Source organism: Harpia harpyja, chromosome 15 (assembly GCF_026419915.1).
Source record: "Harpia harpyja isolate bHarHar1 chromosome 15, bHarHar1 primary haplotype, whole genome shotgun sequence".
Lineage (NCBI taxonomy): Eukaryota > Metazoa > Chordata > Aves > Accipitriformes > Accipitridae > Harpia > Harpia harpyja.
The window spans coordinates 1,239,569-1,258,329 of NC_068954.1; the positions used below are offsets into that span (position 1 = coordinate 1,239,569).

Here is an 18,761-nt window from a genome sequence, read left to right on the forward strand (position 1 = left end):
GGAGTGCACAGCCCGATGAGAGTCCTTCTGCCCAGGGGCTCAGGGTGGGCAGACCCATCCCAAACCACCCTTCCTGAGGACCCAGTCAATATCCTTGTTTCTAGCGATGTGCTGGAGCAGACAGGCCAGATCTGGAAAACTCCTCCACCGCACAAGCACCTCTTCAGAGATTGCAACCATGAGCAGAGAAACTGGACAAAGGGAAGGAGGCCTGCAGAGGAATCAGGCTAGCAAGGTGCTCATGGACAGGGATTTCCAAGAGTAAAACTGACAGGAGGACAAAATGGGAATGAAAGGGTTGACGAGGGATGGGCTGGAAAATCTGGGAACTACCACATGAAACACTGCTGATTTCTATGCACCCAAAGCATCTGATCCTAGCTAGGGTGGGGAACTGCCTGCTCATCTCCTCCACCAAGCAAACAAAGGGCAAAACTGGCATCAACAGGCTTCATCTGGTCAGGATCACACCCTCAAAAAGGTTCTTGTCTAAGAATCTTATAGCTGGCAGATGTGCTCCTACATTGCCTGGGGGCTGGCAATGGTGCAACATGGCTGTGAGCGCAGGTGACTGGTATTGGTGAAAAACGGTTCACAGAGATAACCCAGGGCATGATTTATTTTCACAGTGGGCAAGAAAGAGAAGCTGCTTTTCCCTTGGCCTTCTATAAGAACCGTCAAGGATCTGTTTGCCTGCAGATCACCACCTCTGTGGCTGCGCTTTTTGAAGCCATCTGATTTATGGGGCTATCCTTAGAGGCTTTCCCTCCCTGCAAGGTGCCTGCAGCTGGGTCAATGCAAATTGGATTCTATTGCATCCAACCCTTTCCGGCTAAACCAGCTTCAGCAGGGAAACCCGTTGGCAAGAGCTCCCCAAACTGTCCCTGCCCTGGCCTGACTCGGCAACCAAACTCACTTTGAACCTTCCCACTATCCGTTCTTCTTCTGTTGCATTGTCATCATTGTCCCCAATCTTCCCACGGAGCAGGTTGAAGGTGTGCAGCCAGTCCTCAAAGTTATCAAACTCTGCTTCCAGCTCTTTGTTGAAGACCTGAGATGACAGATAGTTAAAGGAGGGGAATTAGGTTTAAAAAAAAAAAAAAAAAAAAAAAGTGAGGAAAAGATATGGTGACTGCCCAAGTCAACTTAGAGGGAACCTGGACACCTCAGCTCTCAATGCCCAATTCTCTAGGAAGGAAAAGGATCTCCAGGATCATTGGTTGGACCTTGACGCCACAAGCACTTCCCTGAACTGATAACGTACAAGAGGGAATCTCAGCTGAATGGGCGAGGCGGCTGTCCCTGCTCTGTGCAAGACCCAGGTTCAAGCCCTTTCTGAGCCCCAGAATCACAGACTACATTAATCCTAATAAACACCATGGGCTCGTACATCGAACCAGAGCCCATCCTTGCCCTGAGTCCTGACTGGGCCAGCCATGGCCAGGCTGGAAAACTCTCCCCTCCAGCCAGGGCACATCCAAGCTGTCCCAAGGACAATCCTATCCCAGGGCAATGCCTTTTCCACAAAGCATGTTACCGCCGACTCCTTCAAAGTATGGAGAGAAGCTGGCGGTCCCAAGGCACATCTCGCCAAGGGGGGATACCCCTCGGATAGGCAAGGTGCCTCAGGCAGGGTTGATCCATCCTGCTCTGATCTCCAGATGGCTGGGACTGCCATCCTGCCAGACTTCCAGCCTGCCACCGAGCAGGCAGGACCTTCTCCTCCCCTGCCGACACACGCACCTTCAGTTCGTCAATCTTCTGCTTGTTCTTCTTCTCCGGAAGCTCGGGGGCTGACTGTTGCTTCTTCTTCTTATCGTCTTTGGGCGTCTTGGACTTCTCCTTGTTCTTTGCCTGACCCTTGGAGCCTTTCATGGGAGAGTCATCAAGTTTGATTTCTGAGCCCGAGGGGAAGCGGCAGGGAAGGAGGACATGGAAATGAGGGTGAGGAGGGGTGGAGGAGACAGGGAGGGGGGAACTTGATCAAAGTCCTTCAAACAGGAGGAGCATGAAAGCTGACAGCTGCTACTGCCTGCAACTCCCATCTCAGCCCTCTCCTGTCTTTTCTTGACTCTGGCCACTTCTGACCAGGTCACAGCATCTCCAGAAGACCAGAGGTCTCTGTGCAGGGAACTTCCAGAGCTGACCTGAGCAGAAGTCATTTGGAGGACTACAAAACACGGACTGAGAGTGCTGGACACTGGCTAGCTTCAACAGCAGTGAGAAGACCTGATCCTGCCCATAGCATCTCCTTTCCTTCCTTCCCCTGGAGACTTTCCCAGCTGTATGCAACCTGGAGATAAAACCCCAGCCTAGGTATTGCAGAGGGGACAGCGCTTGATGCTCAGCACCAGAGCACAGGCTGCTGCCCATGGCCAGCTGCAGCGGCAGGTTGTTCAGGTCTCTATTCAGAGGAACCACCAGCCAGGGACATCAACTACAGTCGGAACAGGCTGCCTGGAAAAGCACGTTCAGAGAACACTTCTCCCACCCTTCTACAATCCCTGTCCCTCACTGCCTCTGCCAGCTTTCATGACTGCTGGGCAATGCAGATGGGGACAGAGAGATGACACAGACTTAATGTGGAAGAGGAAAGGAGGAAGGAATGGGAGTGCCAAGGGAAAATGGATCCTTCTCAGAAGACAGAAAGAAAACAACGGGGGACACAAAACACCCTCCCCAGCAGCCCTGCCATGGCAGCAAGCCCAGGAAGAAGCTGCTTAGAGTTGTCTCCAAGCTCAGCAAGACCCAGCCTCATCTTTCTCGTGATATGAATGCTAGTCTTCCAAAAGAAACCAGGCTTTGTATTTTTCTCAGCTAATGGATTTTGCATTGCCTGGGCATGACACCAACCAGCTGTCATGGGGACATGGAATATATGGAGAGCACAGGTAAAAGTCCTCAGGGAAACCCCTCCAAGCCCCACTGGTGGGACTGGCAAGGAGCCTCCAGGCTGCAAATGGACAAAGTCACCCTTGACCAACATATCCCAACTCACCAGTATTCTTGGCCCTCATCGCCTGTGGTACAAAATTCATCTCACCCAACTTTAGACATCTGCAACACCCCATCTGAGCTACAGACCCCTGACTTCCTTCAGAGAAAAACGCTTTTAGGGCGCAATTCATCTTATTGTAGCATAGTATTGAAAATTGGTCAGAGAACTTGCCCTAAAATTGTGTATTTTTCTTCACTGCCTGTGCTAGAACAGCAGACAAGGAGGCCTCTGCATGCAGGTAAAAGCAGTCAGATTAGATGAATCCCAGACCTTTTGTCTGGTTGAATCTTTCCTCATAAAAATAAAGCAAAATTAAAAAAAACCAAAACAAACTTTAAGCCTCCTGCAAAACGAGGACAGAAAACCCCACAAAGGTGATCTAGAAGTATCTGTTACTTGGTGTGCTGTCGTGGTTTAACCCCAGCCAGCAACTAAACACCACGCAGCCGCTCACTCACTCCCCCTCACCCAGTGGGATGGGGGAGAAAATCGGGAAAAGAAGCAAAACCCATGGGTTGAGATAAGAACGGTTTAATAGAACAGAAAAGAAGAAACTAATAATGATAATGATAACACCAACAAAATGACAACAGCAATAATGAAAGGATTGGAATGTACAAATGATGCGCAGTGCAATTGCTCACCACCCGCCAACCGACACCCAGCCAGTCCCCCGAGCGGCCAATCCCTGCCCCCCCACTTCCCCGTTCCTATACTAGATGGGACGTCCCATGGTATGGAATACACCGTTGGCCAGTTTGGGTCAGGTGCCCTGGCTGTGTCCTGTGCCAACTTCTTGTGCCCCTCCAGCCTTCTCGCTGGCTGGGCATGAGAAGCTGAAAAATCCTTGACATTAGTCTAAACACTACTGAGCAACAACTGAAAACATCAGTGTTATCAACATTCTTCGCTCTGAACTCAAAACATAGCACTGTACCAGCTACTAGGAAGACAGTTAACTCTATCCCAGCTGAAACCAGGACATGTGCTCAACAGACTTCAAGCACAGAGTCCTATAGCTAACACATCTGCACGGCCAAAGCAACAGGACTTTTACTGACATACTGACTTGTGATTGCACAAAAATGTCCATGGACAATAACGTGGATCCCGGTCACTAGTCTGCATTACTTGCACATGGCCTTCCTCCCAGCACGGATGGGCTGGAGGCTGCCACAATACTGTGCTCTGATTTGGATTCACCTGGCATTAGCATGTTAAACCAACACAGCCCACACCAGACCTGCATTCACAAAAACTGATCCTGCGTGGGGATATACAGCACGCTGCGAGCATCTGGTTTGGCAGAAGAGCAGCGGCAGGCTCCGAAAGGGATGCCTGAGCACCAAAAGGAGTCCTCGTCCTACCTTTCCCTGCCATGCTCCCTCTCTCGTTCGCAACCTGCTTACCCTCTGCAATCTCCATTTCTTCCTTCTCCTCCGCTTCGGCTGCAGCCGCTTCTTGCTGCCGGAGTTGCTGGGGAAGAAATGAAGCGAACAGGGAGTGGGTGCTGGTGCCGAGGTCTCTGTGCTCACTGGAAATGCCTGTAACTCAGGCTCACAGCTCGCTCTTCCCATCTGAGCCACGAGCGAGGTTCTGGCAGTGCTGGAGAAATAGAAATTGCTCACTGCAGCCTTCAGCACCGATGCTGTTAAATAGTCGTGTCCGGGTACAAACCAGTCACAAAGTCCACCCAGAGTGCAATCAAGGAAGGGGAATCCTGTTTAGCTCTGCCAGCTAAAAAAAGCCTTGCTGACAGCCAGGCACGATTAGCGAGGGAAGCAGCACAGCCCAAAGCCTTTGGAAGTAGCTGGAAATAAGCGAGACCTTGCAGGCAGGAAAAGTTTTCCTCTCCCCCCCACATACACCCCTCCTCTGCTCTGCACCCACCTCCTTCATAGTCTCAATTGAAGCAAAATACTTGGACCACCAGTCCAGCATGCTCTCGTCCGGCTCCTCCTCTTCTACTTCCTCTCCTCCTCCTCCTTTCTTCTTCTTTTTCTTTTTCTCCTTCTCTTCCTCAGACTGCAGGGATGAGGGAAGCAAAGACAGAGAAGAAGAGGGATCAGATGAAAGCAAAATGTCTGTTGAAGGGCAAACGTGGTGGGCGAAGCACCTGAGAAGGCAGAACTCTCCAGCACTGTCCCCCTTTTACAGATGCAGACACTGAGGCACAGAGCAGCAAAGGAAGATGCCCAAGGCTCCGGAGAGACACAGTGTCAGAGTCCTGAGACATCCCCTCCTGTCCATCATCCCTTTCATCCACGCTTTTCCCAGGCTACAGCACCCGAATCTTACACGGTAGCCATCCTCCCTCTGCCCGGCAAAGTACCCCAGGTCCACTCAGTGGTGCAATAAAGCCTTTTGCAGCTGGAATCTGGTTGTGGTGGGAATAACCAGCATCTCTCCCACAGGGCGCTGCCTGCCCTGCTCCTCCCAGGACAGCTGGATTGAGAAGTGCTGGCCCAGAAGAGCTTCCCCACCTGCAGGAACCAGACCACTGCCATATCTATTGATGAGACAACGCTGCTCTGTCTCTGCCCTGGGATGAAGAGGCGCTGGTCCCCCCCCCATCTTCGGGTTGGTGAGGATGCATGGTCCACTGAAAGCTGCACGGAAGGGTAGGATGGGGTGTGGAGGGTTGGGAGCAGGGATGCAGAGCAGATCCATCACTTACCACGTCCACCTTCACCACTGCATCGGAGTTCTGCCGCCCGGAGAGGAAGGGAACAGGGAGAGGGAGAGCAGGTTAGCAGCGCAGCCTCAGCTGAGTACAAATACACCCCGGCACACACATGCATTAGAAGTCACGGACAGGTCCCCAAAGATGAAGGAAGCAAACACCTTGGAATGAAGAGCCCTGGCTGGGAAAGCTCTGCATACAGGGGAGAGGTCTGCCGGGACACACCAAACCCACCTCCGCGTGGGAGACGTCTCTCTTGCATTCTACTAAGGGAGAACCACAGTCCCCGACAGCAAGGGACTGGGGCTGGAAAGACACTTTGGCCTTCGGCGTGGATAACACCTCTCTGCTCTCTTGGAGCTGTTCTTGTCTATCTGGGAAGGTCTGCAAGCTACTGTGGTAGATTTCAAGAAGCATGTGTGTGCTGGGGCATTCCAGACATACCCACATACACATACGTGTATGTCTGGGAGCAGACATACACGATACAGCTTCTTGGGCACAGACGAGGAACTCTACATACAGGTGCGTATGTGAATGCACCAGGGACCTTGTGGGGGGTGTGTATGTACCTGTACATGTGTGCTTGTGAGGCTTTGTATGTGCCATAGCCTTTCTGTAAATGTGCACATGTGGGCTCCAAATATGCATTGGCCCTTCACAACATGCCTGTAGGCACACATATGCACATGTGCTGCTTGTCTGGGGGGCTGTGTGAGCATGTTGCTGCAAAGGGCCTGCTGCAAAAAGAAATCTGTTTCTTTCTGTGGAGGAAGCTCTGGACCAGAAAGGTATGAGAAGGAGCTGAAATTCTTGTTCCGGGCAAGAAAATGGGCACAGGCACATTCCGTGTGCGAACAAAGCCTGATGCCTCTGGGGCACATTGCCGGTCCAATGCATACAACGCCAAATTTTCAGGGCAAGCACAATAGGTCCAAAGAGCTTTGGCTGCCTCAGACTGACTCTGTGTGCCTGGATCAGGTCTACACCACGTCCATCTGCTGTGTCCTGTAAGGTGCAGGCTTGCTGTACAGCAGTTGTTCAGTGACACTGTGCTGACCACCCATCTAGAATGCTGAATGGGCATTTCAAAGAGCTGATGTAGCCATCTGAATGTCTCAAAACTATTGTAAAAAGGAAAAAAAAATCAGGGAAATCTGCGTGACCATGGCTGCTTGCAGAGACTGCGCAGTGTGCGGTGCTTTGAAAGGGCAGGATCGCTGCAGCTGTGCAGATGGGGAATTTCTGATGGGTCACTTGTGTCTGTGCTGGTCACAGACAGGGACAGGGTTGTGCTCGTGGGTGCTCATTCCCATCTGACTGTTTTTGAAGGAAAACATAAAGCTGTCTGATTTGCATAGCCCAGGACAGTCCTTTTCTGAGCAGCAAGCACCGGCTAATTTCAGAGAGGACAGAAAGAGGCCAACTTGTAGGACTGACAATGACCCAAAGCCCTTCATTCCAGACATCAGCCCAACTCCATGTTCAGCAGGACAAGGCGGCCTCTGTTTGGGTTGGGTTACTCAAAGACTGGCAATTCAGTGAGGAAAGAGATGCTAAAGTGGTGCTGACATACGGACACTCACAGCTTCCAGCTTCACCATCGTCTCCATCTTCTTGATGGGAACCTCAGGTTCCATATTGACAACGATCTCCCCTGTGGGGCGAGAGCGATGGGCCCCGTTGGCCATTGCCAGGTAGCCATTGAGGTGTTTTGCTGGACAGAGGACAGAGAAAGAACAAGAGAGAAGGATAGCATAGAGGAGAAACGGAGAGCTCAGGAGAGATCCTACAGGATTCATGCAGGAGTGATGTGTGACTGCCTTGTTCAGAGAAGAGCAGAGGAAATGAGCACAGACCCTTACAGCATGAGTAAAAAACCCCTTCCATAGCAAAGGAAAGCAGATGGTGAGAAAGAATTGGTTTTTCTCACCTGCACCAGTGTCCAGAGGAGAAGAGGCAGAGAGGGTGATTGCTCTGAAAGTATCATAGCATGGACACAACCACAGGTCCAGACCTCTGGCTGGAACCAGGGATGGCCCTTGGCAATCCCCCCACAGACCTCCTGTCTCTGCCTAGCCAAGAGACCCTCCACTTCCACCGAGGACTGGGAGGAGATGAGCAATTCCTGTGGCTCACCAAGCCCTCCGCTGCTGTGCTGGGTGCAGGAAAAGTGGGTTTGTGATGGGTTTTGCTGCGGGTGCTGATAGATTGGGTGGTGGTTGGGACTGAGAGGGTGGCCTCAATCTGTAGCTTTCTAGTCTTTACTTAAATAATAGCAGCAGCAGGCACTGAGCATGGCAAATTCAACTCCCAGTCTTGAGGAACATTTGGGAAGTCTAGAGTCATGAAGCTGCAGAGATGTTAGAGGTGAACCAGCCTTTCTTGTCTTACAGGTGTCAGGGGGGGCACACAGTTTTCGCTGTGAGACCCACAGATCAAAAAAATCAAAGGGGAATCATGGCCTCACACCCCCTTGACCCAGAAGCATTTCTTGCTTAACCAACAAGCAGGCAATATCCCATTGTCCTTACAACCCTCTACCCATCTCCCTCTTCTCTGTGCACAACCCCCCACTGATGACCCATACCAGCCAGGCCCCCATGGCCCAAGCCTGGTACCTGTCATATTCCAGTGCTGGGCATTCTTATCTGGTGGGCGGTAGATGAACTTTCGGAGGGAGCTGACAGCGTGGGACCCCACCAGGGTGTAACGCCCAAAAGCCCGGCAGTCCACCACACGGATGTTGAGGGGTGGATGGAGCAGCTCATTTTCTGGGAGGTCCTGGGAAGCAACGGTGTGCTGGTTATCAAGGGCTGGGTGTGGGCTGTGGGATGTCTACTTTGGTAGTTGGAAAGGCCAGTAGGGACTAAAGCAGGGATTGTGTTGGAGGAAGAGGTCTAGAGCAGCTCCAGCAAAGCATGGCTTGGGAGCCCTCAGAGAAAGGCCATCACCAGCTGGGATGGAGCTCACGTCCTCCATTGCTGTGGCAAAACTGAAGCAAGGGCTAGGAGCCATGGTTTGGGCTCCAGAAAAACTGGGTTTCAGTTGGTGGCTCAGAAGGAAGAGGAAACACTCACCACTTCAAACCACTTGACCAAAGTGCTGAAGTTGGGGTTTTTCTTGTAGTTCTGGATGAGGGCTGACTGGACCCCCTTCCCAGCACACTCAATGTCCACACGGGGCCGGTCCACCTGGGCCAGGTTCACTCTCTTCAGATCCCTGAGCCCCCAGAACAAGATCTAGGGCAGGAGGAGGAAAAGAATGAACATGGATATGAGAGGGACTGCCCCTGGCTGGAGCCAGGCCAGAGTCAACGGAGTTGGTTCTCCGTATCCCCCAGGAGCAGGGACCCTACTGCGAACGTCATTGTCCAGGCAGTGGTGGATCCCTGAGGTATCTTCTTCTCCACGTGGCTCAGGGCTGCAGCACAGTCTCTCTCTGACACCCCACATAATCCACCCCATACCTGACCTGCAGCAGCCTAAGGTCTCCAACCTGCTGCCCTAGATACTCTTCTGCCTTTCTCTTTTTCTAGCCTTTTTCTGCCGTGGGACTCCATGGAGCAGGACCAGACCAACTTTGGCCATCCACAGTGGCTCTTGATTCAGCACTGGCAGCATTTTGTCAAAATTATATCAGTATCACTGGGGAAACTTTCCTCTCCCTTCTTAGGGTAACAGACTGCCACCGTGACCAAAAGTTCCCCTAAACTGAGATTTTTCCACCTCCTGATTCCCCATGGCTGTATTCACCTTGCACATCAGAGGAATACAATTTATTTAACCAGATGCAAATGTCTCAAAGACCAGGAACTAGGATCCCTTTAGAGACTTGGAGATCTGGTCAGCAGCATCTCACCTGGGCAGAGACACCTACAACCATGGGTGAACTGTGCACAGAACGTCACTGACTGTATTGCCTGGATCACCACCATCTACCAAGACAACCAAGGGAAAGGGATGCTGATTGGATGCATCGCCCTTTAGATATCTACAGATACATGAGAGGCATCTTGCCCTTGATGCCTGATGTTGGTGGGATGCAGCTCACCTACCCTATGTGACTGCTTCGCGCGGAGATGTATTTCATGTGTATCTCTAATGTGCCCTGCATTGCATCTCAGCCCAAGTGGCATTCACTTGTTATGGTGCCCACATTTAAGACAGCAAAGAGTGATCCAGTTCCCTGTTCTTTTAGGGCTGCTGCAACCTCGCTCCCTGTGCAGACAGTACAGACAGATCCTTGCAGTGCAGACATCTGGTCTTGGTGCCCAGCTAGTCATCAGAGCCTCAGAGATCCTGCCTGGCCTTCAAACACCCATGGACGGGCTCTCTTGCCCCACACAATGCTGAACATTGAAATTTGGTGCTTCGAGGCAATTACCTCCACTCTGTATTTACTCAGCACTGGCCGAATCCCCAGTGGCACTGGCAGGATGGGGCCCCGGTCCATGTCTGTGGGTCCATCGACTGGGGGCAGGTCTGACTTGCCCCCAGGGCCAATCTGGAAGAGATGCAGCATGGATTAGGATCTGTTCCTCTGAGCTGGTGCTCAGCTCCTGGGAAGCAGTTTTTTGTCACTCAGCTGTAACTGGCACACCCTGGTCTCACACATCAAGTCTGTGTTGTCTCAGAGGGTGCAGGAGCAACAAGGGTTGCTGAGCATCCAGCTGACTGTACAGCGCAGGTACTTCAGGAGAAGGCAGACGTGAGCAGAAGGTGCTGGGCAGTGCTGTGCTTCCACACAGGACAGACCCAGCAGCAAAGCAAACTTCTCAGCCCACCAACATACCCCAACCCCAAGGCTGTTCCTTTTCTTCCTGCAGGGAATCGCATCTGCCTGGGCTGGGTGTGAAGAGATGCAGAAATGGTCTGAGAGCTCAGCCCAGGAGCAGGTTTCAGGTCCCGTTTCCAGCCCAAGGCGTGAGGGAGATCAAATATCCCACGTGAGCCATTCCCTACAGAAACCACCCCGCTGCAAGGAAAGTTGGGTGAAAAAAGGGCTTGGATGAGCACCTGCCCTGGCAGACAAAGGAGATGGGAAAAGCACCCTGGGGAGTGGGACACCAGGCTCAGCAGCAGCCTGCAAGGCTGCCCTGATCTCACCACCGTCATAGGGCATCTGACCACATTGCAGACAGACAGGCAGGTAAAGCAAAGTCTCCTTTGAAGTCTCCTGCACACCAGGAGACTGCCGAGACACGTCCATACAAATACAACAGTGACAGCATATGGGAAAGGAAGTACGAAAGCAGGAGGGTTTAACTCTGCTACCCCACAGACTATGTGGCTAAAATGTCACCATATCCTTGGGATGCTGCTATAAATTCACACCCCTTTTTTCCTGAGACCTTCAAATTGGCATCACTGAGAGCACCAAGACTCCCATTGGCATCTCCTGTATCCCAGTGACGTTGTAGAGAGTTTTGGCTAACACAACACTTTTAGTGGGGTGTCCTGTCCAGCAGGATACCTGGGATTCACTGCACATCATCTTGACCAGTGTATCTGGGCAGGATCTGCCCTCTCACTGGGTTAGTAGCTGTGCTAAACCCTTCTAGATTTTCTAGGATGTATGAACTACCTGTTTTTTGCAGCACCTAAGATATATAAGCACAGGTTAAGCCCCGCTCCCTTGCAACCCTCCATCCTGTCCTTTTCCTCCCTTGGTCTGGGGTGGCTTTGGCCAGCTGGTACCTGGAGCAGCTCGAAGGCAGCCAGCAGGTCACCGGCGGTGGAGTTGCCCCGGTAGATCTGGTAGTACTCCAGCTGCGGGGGGAAGCGCGGCGGGCAGTAGTGCTCATCCGACATCTTCACCACCGGTTTGGCAAAGGTGCGGCCCATGAAGTCAGCTTTGCCCTGGAGAGGCGAAGAGAGCACTTGGGTTTGCTGACCCAACAGGAGGTCTCCTAAATTAGCTGTGCAGCTCTCCCCATCGTGATCAGGACAGGACCAGAATAGGACCAGGTCCCACTGGGCCTGGGACACCAAAGCTCAGTGACAGCTTTCACTCCTGGCTTCATCGAATAAGGTGAAGGAGGTGGCCTAGGGCTGGGACAGCAAGGAGACCAGGGCTGAGGAGCTTTTCTAAAGGGAAAGACTCAGGTAATGTCTCCTTGCCTCCAACCTCACAAAAGCTCTTGCTTCACTCTCCAAAAATAAGATATCATTAAGTTGAGTCTGAGGTCTAATGAGCAGCGGAGGCTGCTCATGCCACGGGAGGTGTGGTGGGGACCATTTTCCAGGAGTAAAGCTGCTTCTTACCCCTTGCACCCTCTGACTCAGGACTGATTGCAGCATCTAAATCATAAACATTTTCCTTTGCTGGGATTCATCTTACCACTGTGTCCTGGTCATAGATCTCAATGACAATTATGGGAGGGTCATCCCGCATCTCATGGGCTTCTCCATACAGCTCCACATTGTCAAAGACCAGCAGCTGGTCCCAGGTTGGGCAAAGGGTCTCATTGAGAACCTGGAAGAATGGGAGAGAGACTTACTGCTCCAGATAGAGGCTAAGGCCCTGGTGCAAGGGCAGCAGACTGGGCATTTGTCTCAGCTGCCTGGCAGCACTAGTGGGCTGCTGCATGTTTTTTTTTGGACCAGCGAGGCATGGGGTATCTCCCAAGGACCATTCTGAGAAAAAAACCCCCAACAGCAGGCAAGCAGACACAAATTATATCATAGAATCATATCATAGAATCGTTTGGGTTGGAAGGGACCTTAAAGATCATCTAGTTCCAATCCCCCTGCCATGGGCAGGGACACCATATCCACCTTTTCCAGTGTCCACCAGGCTTGCTAAAGCTTGGCAGCCCTCAGCCCAGGAAGGGAAGACACAAAACCCACTTCAACATGCTCCAGTTTCTCCTAACTGGGCAGGTGAATCACGGCCCCAGGGACACGGGATAGCTGTGTGCTGGTGCAGGGGGACATGTCGTGAAGGTGGTCCTGGGGAAGGGGCTCCTGGAGACAGTCAAGCCCCAGTGCCACAGCTGCTTTCCCACTGCAGGACCCCATGATCAACCTCATCCTTGATTCACGAGCAGTCACAAGACTTGTGGCAGGGGAGCAGGATGTCCAGGGACATGCAACTTCAGAGCCCAGTCCTCCAGGTCAGGAGATGGTGCTTACCTCGGTGCATTGGCTCTGGGAGATGAAGAAGACTCGTGCAAAGGGGTCCGAAAGGCCACTGCTGTCAGCTGCAAATAAACTCCTGGCTTGGTACATGTGGGCTCGCAGCTGGAAAACCTGCTTCTCTGCAAGAGAGAGGGGAAGTGAGACAGCTTGATACGCAACCCTGGAGCCCAACCGTGGGGCTCAGCCTGCAGAGCGAGGTCTCAGGGACATGCTTTTGCTCAGGGCCAGCACTGCTGAAGGGTATAGACTCAAAGCATGAGTTTGAATGGATAGGGACTTCCTTGGCATCCTGCTCGCCCAGTGCAGAATGACAGCTATAAATGGGGTAGGGAAGAGGGTGAACAGTTCCCACACCCCAGCTCCTGGAAGCCCTTGGTCCAAGTGGTGTCCAGCCAGGGTCCCTCCTGCCCTCTCCATGTCCTGTCCCCAGACCCACTGCAGGCAGGAAGTTCTTACTGGTGTAAAGGAGGCTGATGGGTGGGAAGGACGGCAGGTTTTGGCCTCTGGTGGTCTTCTTCTCCTCAAAGCCACAGGGCAGGCCACTCAAGAAGTCTTTACGCTGTTTGTTGAGACCCAGCCACAAGTACATCTCCATCTTGGCCTGAACTGTCCAGCCAGCAGGTCCAAAGCCCCTTTTCCCAGGCAGCTGGGCACAAAGGACAGAAGAGTTTACATGGATATAGGGAAGGCCTTAAGAGATGGACAGACCACCTCTTGCAGCATTCATCTCCTTCTGGTGCATTGCTTGTACCACTGCCCCTTAAAACCAGGGACCCAGAGCTCATCATTTTGGATCATGACACTACTCTGGCTCATGCATTATCTGCTTCCCACCATGTTGGCTTCCTCTTTCTAAGCCAGCATCCTGTTTTGTGGCCAGCAGGATCAAACATCTCTCTCCTTCCAAGCATTTCTCACTTACTGGTCTGGGTAAGATCAGTGGTTCACAATTTCTAGCAGCAGACTTCCACCCCTACCAGTAGAGTATGGGTCTGTTTTGCCTAGTATTCAAGCCCCAGCAAAACTGGATACACAGCTCTCATCTTCATCTCCCGTCCTCCCAGTCTGTCCTTCCTCCATCTCCCTCCTCCTGGCTGCTGTTCCCCCAGGAAAGACAGATTAGCACCTTGAGGAAGATGGTCTTCACTTTGGCGCAGTCCTTGCCCATCTCCTCATCCACAATGGAGTAGAGGATATCCTTGGAAGGGACACGGGCGTAGGCAATGCGCTTGTTGTTGCTCATCATCCAGATGAAGATGTCAGGAATAGTGTGCTGGGGCTGTGAACACCAGCAAAAAGCCCTGTCAGTGTCTCCGCTCTTTCTGACCACTGAGGCACCAGAGGAGCTGGAGACCTTCTGAAGGCAAATTCAACAGATACCACAGGAGATGGATGTATCTATTGCCACATTAGGGCCATTGAAATGGTTTCGAGCCTCCAACTGCAGAAGCTTGTCTGCTTAAGAAAAGCTGCTCAGAGCTAAGCTCAGCAGGGTGAAGCCTAGCAGGAAGGAAAGTGGGATTTATATTTGTTCTAGTTAAAAAAAAAAAAGATAATTTTGGATTAAAAGACTAAAGATTTTCCTCCTCTCTTCATTCAGTGGCCATGGGGACTGTAGGGCAGGGGCAATACCTTCATTCCTTACTATGGAAGAGGTTCCCTGTCTGGACAGGTCCCATCACACCTTATAGTCTGGTTTATGTTCTGCCGTGGTGCGTCAAAGCCAAGGAGGGCCTTGCAGTAACAAAGGATATGTAGTCGAGGCTGGGAGCCTGCCATGGGAAATGAGGTGCAACAACTACAGCTCCCATGAAGACCAATAACCCCCAATGCCTGACTCAGTCCTAAACTGTAAAAATATCAGAGGAATGGTATAATTTTCTGAAGGAAGTAAAAAATACTTTGCAGATACAGCATCCCTTTGGAAATGCTGTGAGTAACTCTAATATATTGGACTATTATATCTCATCCGTGAGCTGGAGTGAAGCAAGAAAACAGTTGCATTGCTAAAAATTAGTTTGAGTTCCGTGAGAGGACAGGGCTTTATCCCACAGCCCTTTGTAAAGCCACTTATTTTAACAACTCCCTACCTAGCCAGGATCAGAAACGGCTCCCTGCTTCTGACTTTAATGCGCTGTGGACACGTGCCACCTTCCAATGACTGATCCCCCAGGGAACTGCATGGCCTTGCCATGGCTGAGGCTGGCAGAAATGCCTTCAGCTCAGCTGCAGGAGGACCCAGCTCTGTTACTGGCTGGGAAGGGCTCTTAAATTTGTTTTAGCACCGACTCGTTCCAACCCAGCAGTGCACGGGCAAGCCCGGGAGGCATGGGGCAGTGCATAGACTTGGAGCGGCTCCTTGCACAAGACCCGTGCTACTGGGGACCTCTCCTGCCTACAGGGTTTGCAGAGAGGTCTCCATCCATCCCATGCTGCTGTCGCCACATGCTGACCCAGCTCACACCGTCTCTACATGCGGAGGGACTCACCTCGTCTGCCAAGAACCGGAGTTTCTGCAGGAAGTTTTGCACCAGCTTCAGCTTGTCTTTCACGGTGTTCTTCTTCACCTGCGACCGCAGAGTCGTGGCTTGCTGCCCCATGTTCTCCTGTGGTTGAAGGAGAGCCCAGGACACCACGTTAGCAAGAGCAGAACGGAGCAGAGAGAAGGGAGCAGCACCGGGCAGGTCGCCGGTGTTTGGGAAAGGGTGGTGAGGAGGCAGATGCCTTAATCCCACCATGTGCCTCCTGGTGATGGTACTTCTGATGCCCTTTCAGCAGCCTTGGCAGGATGCAGGGAGGGCCCCTGACAGTGCGGAGACATCTGTCTCAGCAGGAGGTGTGCAGGACAGAGAGGTGTCAGCTGTGCTTAGTGCATTTTGGGATGGCTTCTAGCCTGGTATTAAGGGTAGTCTCTCCCCTTCTGCTGACCCTGCTGTAATTCAGCACCTGACCATTCAGAAAAGGGGACGTGGAGGCTTTCACATGTTAAATTCATCGCGCTCTAGTATGCAGCTGGCTACTGAAGCCAGTGTCCGTGGCTGTGCCAGCTGGATAAGCCACCTGCTCTTTGTGCATCTCTTTTGCACATTCAACTCCTTTGCAAGGAGCTGGGCTAGCAGTCCCAAACATCTAGGCTGTATCTATCTCTGGAGCAGCTGTGCCCTGCAGGGTTCCCTTAAATTATTTCTTCCCAGTTTCCTCAGCAGCAAGGCAGCTCCTCCTCTGCACTCCCGGATTTCTTTCCGAGGCAAAGCAGAGTGTGGTGGAGGTGAGGCAGCAGCATGGACCCAAGTGCCACCTGGGATCTGTGCAAGACCCAAATGCTCTTGGGCTCCTCTATTAAGAAATAAACCCCAAACCCTCAATCCACAGAGCCTGGAAATCAGCACGCCTAAGGACCAAAGTTCCCCACTTTTGTCATGAATCCTCCTCCCTGCCCAGCTGAATCCCACTTACCAGCTCCCGCATGCAGGACTTGAGTCTCTCCCGGTCCAGCCTCGTGCGGGAAGAGTGGTGCTGGTCTTTGTCAGCCAACATCACGAAGCGCCTGGTGGAAAAAGGTCGGCAGCATGAATCCCACAGGAGCCCGTGGGCTCTCCCCAAGGACCCGTGGCCAGCTGGATCTCTGCCAGCAGGACAGCACCTCGCTGGAGGAAAATGCCTTCGTTCCTCCCCAGTCTGCAACGCAATGGCGGCCAAGCAGCCTGTTTGCACCCAATGCTGAGTGTCATGCATGGGGAGTAGGTGCTGATCAGGTACCAGCCTGTGGAGGCCACAAGACTGAGACTTTTGCCACTGGTTTGGGGTCTTTGGGGTGCAGATGTAAGCACCACCTCACCCTTGCTCCAAGCCAGAAGGCAGCTGACATGGCATTGTGTCAATGCAATTAAATGCTTGCCCATCACCCAGACAATAAGGAAGGTGAGCTTATGCTCATGACCTTGCCCACAGACCCACAGAGAGCAGGGATCTGCAGCGTGCCACCTCTGCCCATCTTTTACTCACAAGCACCCACTGCTCAGCTCCTCCAGGACCCCTCGGAGCCGGCGCTCCGGGTGCGGCTTCTCCGTCTTGATCATTTCCTGCACGTCGTTGAGCCCTTCCTCCTGCAGCATCGACGGGGGACTGGTGAGGGGGTGGTGGGGCAGAGCCCCTTCCTGGGACAAGGTCCCCCCTGAGGTCCAACCCTGCACAGAGCAGCCCTGTGTGGGCTGCCAGTGGGAAACATCTGCTGCTTCTCCAGACCTGCCGGCCTCAGGGCTCAGGTCGGGCACACATCTGGCTGAGGGGAATGGCTCCACCGCCCTCCATGGGACTAGTTGGCCAAGGTCCACACCGTCTTGGCTGGACCTGCCAGGCTCTCCCTTTGCAGATCCTGCTGTGACCCTGCCGGCATGGAGCTGTCACAAAGGCTCCTTGGGAATTAGCTGAGACTATTAAGGAGACTCTGCCGCACAAGTGGTTCACCCCTGCGGTCCAGGGGGACAAAGCCTCCCTGCTCCTGCTGCCCTTGGTGGGCACACCTGGGTCTGACCCACAGAAAAGTCAATGAGTTCTTAGGATTTGGACATTCAAATTATGGAGCATTTAGCACTGGGAAACTTCCCTCTTTCTGGCACAAGTTTGCTAGTGGGTGCTTGCACTGTTTGTCCCTGCTTTGTGACAAGCTGCAGAGATGCGCAGGGAGCCTGGATGTGCCTCATGCCAGCCCCCTCCCCAAGCTGTCCCCCTCCCCAGCACGTACTGACCAGCTTGTCCGCAATCTTGTCCATGATGTTGGCATTGTACAATCTGCGGCGCTGGTCCTGCCACCAGCTCTTGATATAGATGCAGGGCTTCTTCTCAAAGTATGGCAGGTGGAAGTAGTTCCTGCAAGAGGAGGCATAAGAGATGCTCCGTGGTAGTAACGCTCCTGGCCAGGAACAGCCCATCCCACACCTCTCCTAGGAAGGCAATGCTGTGCTGGGGAGCGGCATATATAGGAGGTCAGGCATGGCAGAGAGGGGGCCGAGGTGAATTACACCCTGAAGGACAGAGGCTCCAGCTCTCCTAGCACCCTTCCCAATGCCAGACCCAGTGCCCAGGGATTGCAAATTTACTATCATCTCAGACTTGGTGGCCCAGAGAAAAACTAGGGAAGCTCCCACTCCCACGACCTCAGCCATAGTCCAGCAGAGAGCAAACATCTCCGGCGTGGCAGCAGCATGAGCAGGGGCACAAGAGAAACCGAAACCGTAACACCCTTTTCTAAATGCTGGTAAGCATCTCCTATAGTCCCCTGGCCTTCCCAGCAGGCAGAGGGCTCTGCCCTTTGCAGAGCTGACAGCTTTCCGTATGCTGGTGGGATGGAGCGGTAACAGTCGTGGGTACAGTTAAAGGAAGGATGAAGATGAAGAATGGGTTCATGCTTCTTGGCTGCCATGAGCTGGGATCCACCCAGTGTAAAGCCACTGCAGATCCTGCTGTACCCTTAGTTAAAAAGCAGCTTCAGCTCATCCTTCCGAAGCCACCGGCGTGTTTCCAGCCAGAGGATGTCAGCAAAGCCCCACGGTTGAACGTGAGGCTCCCAGCACCCAGGGGCTGGAGACAGCAGGGTAAACAGCATGAAAGTCAGATCCCAGGGGACAGGCTCAAAAACCTTTGGGGATGCTCATGTCCACGCGACGTGGGCCTTGACAAGGAGCTGGTGAACTAGCGAGGGAACCCCAGGTAGACATTTTTGTCTGGAGTGCAAATACCCTCAATTCAGTGTGGTTTGTTTCATTTCCCAATTGAATTAAGTCAGGCAGTTAATTCTATTAACATCTATCTACTGGTATAACACGATTAAAATCCACTTTAAGCATATCTCATCAGGTTAAATCCAATTAGCTTTCCTTAGTACTAGTCCTTTGTATTCAAATCCAGGCTGTGGCTGAAGCCCAGCCCAGACGTCCCA

The 18,761-nt window shown here is 52.5% G+C and overlaps 1 protein-coding gene across 27 annotated transcripts in view; it reads right to left on the reverse strand.

Annotated features, from left to right (window-relative positions):
- The window catches only part of OTOF (otoferlin), a 108,691-nt gene that overhangs the window by 10,986 nt on the left and 78,944 nt on the right, over positions 1–18,761 (reverse strand). For 15 of the 27 annotated variants that reach the window (XM_052809657.1, XM_052809655.1, XM_052809653.1 and 12 more), the window contains 18 exons: positions 17,572–17,692; positions 16,829–16,929; positions 16,280–16,370; positions 15,313–15,429; positions 13,950–14,102; positions 13,280–13,469; positions 12,818–12,942; positions 12,024–12,158; positions 11,381–11,542; positions 10,068–10,187; positions 8,762–8,923; positions 8,303–8,465; positions 7,268–7,398; positions 5,676–5,705; positions 4,889–5,023; positions 4,408–4,474; positions 1,744–1,898; positions 917–1,051 (listed from right to left, as the gene is read on the reverse strand). In XM_052809657.1, the coding sequence (XP_052665617.1) occupies positions 917–1,051; positions 1,744–1,898; positions 4,408–4,474; positions 4,889–5,023; positions 5,676–5,705; positions 7,268–7,398; positions 8,303–8,465; positions 8,762–8,923; positions 10,068–10,187; positions 11,381–11,542; positions 12,024–12,158; positions 12,818–12,942; positions 13,280–13,469; positions 13,950–14,102; positions 15,313–15,429; positions 16,280–16,370; positions 16,829–16,929; positions 17,572–17,692 (2,293 nt within the window). The remainder of the gene's footprint in view (positions 1–916; positions 1,052–1,743; positions 1,899–4,407; positions 4,475–4,888; positions 5,024–5,675; positions 5,706–7,267; positions 7,399–8,302; positions 8,466–8,761; positions 8,924–10,067; positions 10,188–11,380; positions 11,543–12,023; positions 12,159–12,817; positions 12,943–13,279; positions 13,470–13,949; positions 14,103–15,312; positions 15,430–16,279; positions 16,371–16,828; positions 16,930–17,571; positions 17,693–18,761) is intronic. The other 12 variants (XM_052809678.1, XM_052809666.1, XM_052809675.1 and 9 more) reach the window with 5 other exon arrangements.